The sequence below is a fragment of the Gymnodraco acuticeps genome, unplaced genomic scaffold (assembly GCF_902827175.1).
Source record: "Gymnodraco acuticeps unplaced genomic scaffold, fGymAcu1.1, whole genome shotgun sequence".
Lineage (NCBI taxonomy): Eukaryota > Metazoa > Chordata > Actinopteri > Perciformes > Bathydraconidae > Gymnodraco > Gymnodraco acuticeps.
The window spans coordinates 94,577-102,408 of NW_022992129.1; the positions used below are offsets into that span (position 1 = coordinate 94,577).

The window sequence follows — 7,832 nt, forward strand, 5'->3', positions numbered from 1 at the left end:
TGTCATGTTTAAAATCTTTTAATATATTTCACAATATATTACATTGGGGAAATAATACATCAGGTCTTTTAAATGAGGAAAACAAAAGAAACCGAATGCAGGCTTGGTTTTTAATCTGAGCTCCCTGCCCTCCGAAACACAGTGATTCGCTACCTCTTGTAGTGCTACTTCATCAATAACGTAAAACAGTTTCAGTCTTAAAAGGTGGTTTTGGTTTGATGACTTGTCTCCACCGGCTGAAAACAGCTAATAAATCCCTTCTTGTATAAAGAATTGAGAATAAACAAGACTGCGTAAGTACTGACTTATAATAAAGTGCATTAAACAAAAATAAAGCCTTCATAAATAAATAAAAAGCAGTAAAATAAGAGAGGAAAAGCAGCCAGGGTCAGAGGAGTAATTATATTGCCTGTAAAGTGAAGTGCCGACAGTGTGGTCCGCATGTCGGAGGTAAATGCTACTGTGACAGGCTGCAAATATTCAGTACGTTTTTAGAATAACAGTAATAAGTACCAAGGCACAACAGCTCATCGCTAGGTCACAAAATCACACCGTGCTGGAACCAGATGGTTGAGATATATTTTTAAAGTCAAGTAAGCAGAGTTTTTCAACCTTAAAATGGTGGGGAGATTTATTGCGGTGCCAATTTGCTTAATGGGAATAGAGTCATTGTGTGACATTTCAAACCTTATCTATTTAATTTTAACTAAATGTACTTAAAGGTAGGGTAGGTAAGAATGGAGAAACCAGCTCGAGTGCGCTAGAATTTGAAAGTACGCAGCCGAAATAAATCTGCCACTTCCTTCAGACTTCCTCACAGAGCCCCTCCTCCAACACACACGAACGCGCACATGACCAATGAGGGCACGAGGTAAGTTTGTGCACAGTTGGAAGGCTGACAGGCAGGTAGGCCATCCAGTTACTTTAGCCGGGCCGGCTCAGATGATTGGTCGTGCTTTTTACAGCGCCACGGCTTCCACACATTTTTTTTTTTAAATGTATTTATTGTCAAAGCATTTCATATATTCATTGCTATCGGGATGTTAAGAGCATTCCATGGAATAATAGTAATAAATACATAAAGCACTGCTAGATTTGTTAATTGACACAAAATCAATAACTTTGATGACTAACTGTTTAAATAATTAATGTAAATGTGCCTCTTCCCTTCACGTTCTTGATTATAATTTGCAGTTTTTAATAAACAATACAGGAAATGACCAGACTGTTCTCAGGGTCTGGGCATTTTTCAGCCTTTATATTTTCAATGTTTTGACCGATTTATCAGATTAGTATAAAAGGCAAATAAATTATTTTTGCAAGCCGTACAAATACATCAAACACATATCAATATATCTGTCCAATGTCTTGGTTAGTGCATGAAAGCAAGGTTGAAAATCTCTGCGCTCGACACACAGTGAAAAAACTGCAGTGTTTGACTTTGTGCCATGATGTTAACAGGAAACTGTTAAAGGAGATTGACTAGACTGCCCATAAACTGCTTTTAAAAAAAGATTATCAGGTCAGGGTTATTATGAAGTTAATGACGCCAACATACATGATCAGTTGTAAGACTCTGACGAAGGAAACGATGGGATAATAAATGCATGTACAGTAGCTACTCATTGTATAACTGGCAGAGATTATTGCTGTTATGAGTTCTTGTTAAACACACAGGAGGTTTGCTCTGCTGCATCTCTGGCAGTGAACGTTGCAGTACCGCCGACGGACGCTAGAGGGCGGCACACAGACAGGAGAGGGCAGTGAACACAAACAGAAACCACTGAACAAAGCTCCATCTCTACATTACCAAAAACAAACATTTCCCCCATTTTACGCCTTGTATAAAAAAGAAATTACATTACAATTTTTCTTTTCAGCCATTTTCAGTCGTGCTTTTCAACAGACACACCTTCTTTTTTTCAATGAAAGCACAGAGCTCATTTCTCCAGGAGCAAACAGTCTTTACAATCAAGGCTGACGAGCACAGCCCAAGTTTTTTTGGTAGTCCAAGAATCTTCTTTGAAATCTTCACACATCATTTTTTTGACAGTATGGCGCACTTGTAGCTTTGTAAGTAAAAAGTGCTCTTCGGTGAGTTTGAGATTTTCTTTTTTTAACTGAAATCTAACATGTTTTAACACTCAGAAATACTTCTCGTTGTCAGTTCGCAGTAAGAAGGGTTATTTACAGAGTAGCAAAGTTATTCTCAGGAGCGCGTCTGGTTCGTGTTGATCATGATGTTGGGCAAAGCGTTGCGTCTTTTCCTCCACGTGCCCAAATCTCGAGTGTATCTCTTAATCTGGTGGAACCACTGCTGGGTGCGGGATTTGTCCGAGGCGCGAAAAACGAAAGATTCCCGCCGAATATCGAGCACCTCGAACGTGTCCTCGCAGTCCTGGGTCTGTGGACACCACGCAGTTTCCCAGGCGGATCGGCTCTCTCAGCACCGTGAACTTCCCGCTGCTTTTATCCTTGATTATAACCAGAACTCCATCTCGAATACAGTCCCCTCCACCCTCTCCCTGATCCCCCCGAGCCCCCAAATCGCTGCCTTGTCCTGGGGCTTCTCCGGCCCGCTGTATCCTCACCATCAGGAGACTCTGGACGTTTTGAAACTTGAGCGCCTTGCTGCCCTTCTTCACCCACTGCCCGTCCGCCGGTTGGGACAGCTGCAGCGGACCCTCCATCACGAATCGGGTGTTTTCTCTCGCCCAGCCCACCGTCTTCATGGACACCTCCCTCATCTCGATGTTGATGACCTCGCGGTTCTTGCGGCTGTCGCGGCGGAACGAGCGCAGCGACCAGGTGACGCCGTTGCCCTCCTGCTTGGTCTTCATGTTGATGTGCTCCAGGTGGGACTCCACGCGACTCTTGGCCTCGCGGAGACGGGAGTAGTCGGGGTAGCACTCGGGGGTGACCTTGATGATTCGGCTCAGGAGCAGCGGGTATTTGGTCACACGCTGCAGGGGCGCCATGAGGAAGGAGCGCAGGTTCATACGACGCAGCGCGGTGTTGTCGTTCTGGGAAACATCCAGGAAGATCCTACAGAGAGAGAACCAGAGAAAATTAAAGGGGGGTTTTACAAGAATCTGTTAACATGCTTTAAGGTCTTTCAGGTTTTTGTGTGTGGTCTGCAAAGTCTAAAATCCCTGTGTTGACTCGAGAGGGAGTTTCCTCTATTGGACTCCTTTGCTTACTTTGTGACATAATGAGATCACTATGTAACCCTCGCGTTTCTATTGGCTAGTGCTCCAACACATTGTAGGTGATAGGCTAAGGGGCGGGACATCTCTAAGCGATTGACTAATCACAACAGAGCCGGCCAGCTAACCAATCAGAGCAGACTGGGCTCTGGTTTCAGACAGAGGGTGAAAAGAGGTGCTGCAGCACAGACAGTATGAGAGAAATAAAGAGCTTTTTGAACATTAAAGCATGGAGACATGTCACAGTCGAGGAGCTAAATATAAATATGAAACCTGAACATTAGCATAATAGGGCCCCTTTAACTCCAATGAGAGAAAGTGGAGATGAACTCGTCAGATTTTTTTGTCACAACACACTCTTGGGTTTAGGCAAACTGTGTCAAATGTTAAAGCTACCATTAACTAACATTCCCAAACTCCCTACCAAACGTATGTCTTGTTAGCTGTGCAAATATCTGATGATGGCTAGATTAAATATATAAATAGATTAGATCCTTTTAGCAGAACAAAAGTGTATATCATTTTATGCTAAGCACTCCAGATACACCAATTTATGTCCATATTTGTAATGATACGTCGCCTTTAAATTGGAGACATTCTGTGCTTGTCCTGGGAAAACTCTTAAAAAGTTGATTAACGGGAATCGCAGGAAGTCTTGACTCATGGGTGAGCGGTGGTTCTGTCTAAAAATATAAATCATGGCAGCGCTGCTCTTAAAATAGCCCTTCTTCTGAATAAGTGATAACCAACTGTCTTTCCCTTTAAGAATTATACAGAACAGCCGTGGCAGAAACTAGAGAAAGCTGCCAGGGTAAGATCTCCCTCACACACACTCAGAGGTGGGAAGTATTGGAGTACAAATACTTTGTTACTGCACTTCAGCACATTTTTCTGGTGTCAGTACTTTACTCCACTACTTATTTTTCTGACGACTTTTTACTTTGACTTCTTACATTTTGAACCCAAATACCTGAACTTTCTACTTCTTACATGTTGAACACAAATACCTGTACTTTCTACTTCTTACATGTTGAACCCAAATACCTGTACTTTCTACTTCTTACATGTTGAACACAAATACCTGTACTTTCTACTTCTTACATGTTGAACCCAAATACCTGTACTTTCTACTTCTCACATGTTGAACACAAATACCTGTACTTTCTACTTCTTACATGTTGAACCCAAATACCTGTACTTTCTACTTCTTACATGTTGAACTCAAATACCTGTACTTTCTACTTCTTACATGTTGAACCCAAATACCTGTACTTTCTACTTCTTACATGTTGAACACAAATACCTGTACTTTCTACTTCTTACATGTTGAACTCAAATACCTGTACTTTCTACTTCTTACATGTTGAACACAAATACCTGTACTTTCTACTTCTTACATGTTGAACTCAAATACCTGTACTTTCTACTTCTTACATGTTGAACACAAATACCTGAACTTTCTACTTCTTACATGTTGAACACAAATACCTGTACTTTCTACTTCTTACATGTTGAACTCAAATACCTGTACTTTCTACTTCTTACATGTTGAACTCAAATACCTGTACTTTCTACTTCTTACATGTTGAACACAAATACCTGTACTTTCTACTTCTTACATGTTGAACTCAAATACCTGTACTTTCTACTTCTTACATGTTGAACACAAATACCTGAACTTTCTACTTCTTACATGTTGAACACAAATACCTGAACTTTCTACTTCTTACATGTTGAACACAAATACCTGTACTTTCTACTTCTTACATGTTGAACACAATTACCTGTACTTTCTACTTCTTACATGTTGAACACAAATACCTGAACTTTCTACTTCTTACATGTTGAACACAAATACCTGTACTTTCTACTTCTTACATGTTGAACCCAAATACCTGTACTTTCTAGTTCTTACATGTTGAACACAAATACCTGTACTTTCTACTTCTTACATGTTGAACCCAAATACCTGTACTTTCTACTTCTTACATGTTGAACCCAAATACCTGTACTTTCTAGTTCTTACATGTTGAACACAAATACCTGTACTTTCTACTTCTTACATGTTGAACCCAAATACCTGTACTTTCTACTTCTTACATGTTGAACACAAATACCTGTACTTTCTACTTCTTACATGTTGAACTCAAATACCTGTACTTTCTACTTCTTACATGTTGAACACAAATACCTGTACTTTCTACTTCTTACATGTTGAACTCAAATACCTGTACTTTCTACTTCTTACATGTTGAACACAAATACCTGAACTTTCTACTTCTTACATGTTGAACTCAAATACCTGTACTTTCTACTTCTTACATGTTGAACTCAAATACCTGTACTTTCTACTTCTTACATGTTGAACACAAATACCTGTACTTTCTACTTCTTACATGTTGAACTCAAATACCTGTACTTTCTACTTCTTACATGTTGAACTCAAATACCTGTACTTTCTACTTCTTACATGTTGAACTCAAATACCTGTACTTTCTACTTCTTACATGTTGAACTCAAATACCTGTACTTTCTACTTCTTACATGTTGAACACAAATACCTGTACTTTCTACTTCTTACATGTTGAACTCAAATACCTGTACTTTCTACTTCTTACATGTTGAACACAAATACCTGAACTTTCTACTTCTTACATGTTGAACACAAATACCTGTACTTTCTACTTCTTACATGTTGAACACAATTACCTGTACTTTCTACTTCTTACATGTTGAACTCAAATACCTGTACTTTCTACTTCTTACATGTTGAACACAAATACCTGAACTTTCTACTTCTTACATGTTGAACACAAATACCTGTACTTTCTACTTCTTACATGTTGAACACAAATACCTGTACTTTCTACTTCTTACATGTTGAACTCAAATACCTGTACTTTCTACTTCTTACATGTTGAACACAAATACCTGTACTTTCTACTTCTTACATGTTGAACACAAATACCTGTACTTTCTACTTCTTACATGTTGAACTCAAATACCTGTACTTTCTACTTCTTACATGTTGAACACAAATACCTGTACTTTCTACTTCTCACATGTTGAACTCAAATACCTGTACTTTCTACTTCTTACATGTTGAACTCAAATACCTGTACTTTCTACTTCTTACATGTTGAACACAAATACCTGTACTTTCTACTTCTCACATGTTGAACACAAATACCTGTACTTTCTACTTCTTACATGTTGAACTCAAATACCTGTACTTTCTACTTCTTACATGTTGAACACAAATACCTGTACTTTCTACTTCTTACATGTTGAACACAAATACCTGTACTTTCTACTTCTTACATGTTGAACTCAAATACCTGTACTTTCTACTTCTTACATGTTGAACACAAATACCTGTACTTTCTACTTCTTACATGTTGAACACAAATACCTGTACTTTCTACTTCTTACATGTTGAACACAAATACCTGTACTTTCTACTTCTTACATGTTGAACTCAAATACCTGTACTTTCTATTTCTCTCATTTTCCAAACAGCTGGTTCCTTTAGTCTGAATGTGTGTTTGATGCGTGATCATTATTCTTTAGAGTCATTGCGTGCCTATTGATTTGAACACGATCCGTGTATCCATCATTTCCTGGTCTTCTCTAAAGAAGAGGGACCAATGGAAACGTTGTCATGTTGCCGTTGTTCAGCATGGAAACATTCATTAGCTAACAATGACATTATTGTTCTATTCATATAAAGGGAGGTCAGGTACTCTTTAAAGCAGCTGCTAGCTATGGGTACTTTTTACTGAAGTACATTTCAAAGCCTCTTTACTTTGACTTGAGTAAAGAAGTTTAGTCAGTACTTCTACTTTCTACCAGAGTATTTTTAAACAGGAGTATCTGTACTTCTACTTGAGTAAAGGATGCGTGTACTTCTCTGCACACACTAACAGGAAGTAGAATCAGTACCTGAGCAGCTCCTTCTCCTTCTCCAGGGCGTTCAGCAGGTTGACGGAGGTGGGCTGCTGCAGGCAGTACGTCTGGAAGGCCGGCAGCATGTTGACGAACTCCAGGAAGATCTCTCCTATGTTCACCGTGAGCAGGTCTTCATCTCCCTGAGGGAAACCACAGGAGAGAATATGGTTAATGTGCAACTCATTTACAACAAAAGAGTTGTTTTCTATTATAGTGTTTAAGATCTTCGCCCATATATTTCCAAAAGGAGACACTAAGTCGAGTGCAAAGGAAGAAGTGGCAAACTGTGTGTTGCACAGCTTTTACTAGAAATGATTGTCCATATTTTGATAAAAATGTAAAAATGATGGTACTATAAGAAAGACAAATGACTGGTAGATGAAACAATCTCACCACAAGATCCATTCATTAGCTGTTATGGAGCTTTTACAGTTTTAGATCATCTTTATCAAATTCAATTCCAATAATGGAAATGTTTTTGGAGAACTTAAAGAGATTTTAAATTGAATCTGCAAGTTAGGAACAGCATTTGACAAAACAATCTCCCCCCTCAAGGTCCATTATGTATCAGTTCTGGATCTGTTTTTGTTTCAAAGGTCAAGCATTTACTCTAATTGTCGTAAAAATATATACTTGACCGAAGGAAAAGCAATTTGATAAGCCAGTTTGTAGGTTTGC

General features: G+C 39.0%; 1 protein-coding gene across 1 annotated transcript in view; it reads right to left on the minus strand.

The window, feature by feature from the left end:
- Nucleotides 1-2: 2 nt before the first annotated feature.
- Nucleotides 3-7,832, minus strand: part of si:dkey-91i10.2 (uncharacterized protein LOC555224 homolog) — a 225,780-nt gene continuing 217,950 nt past the window's right edge. Inside the window, 3 exon segments of the mRNA XM_034203674.1 lie at nucleotides 3-2,398; nucleotides 2,400-3,045; nucleotides 7,149-7,294. Of these exon segments, the coding sequence (XP_034059565.1) occupies nucleotides 2,210-2,398; nucleotides 2,400-3,045; nucleotides 7,149-7,294 (981 nt within the window). The 3' untranslated portion in view covers nucleotides 3-2,209.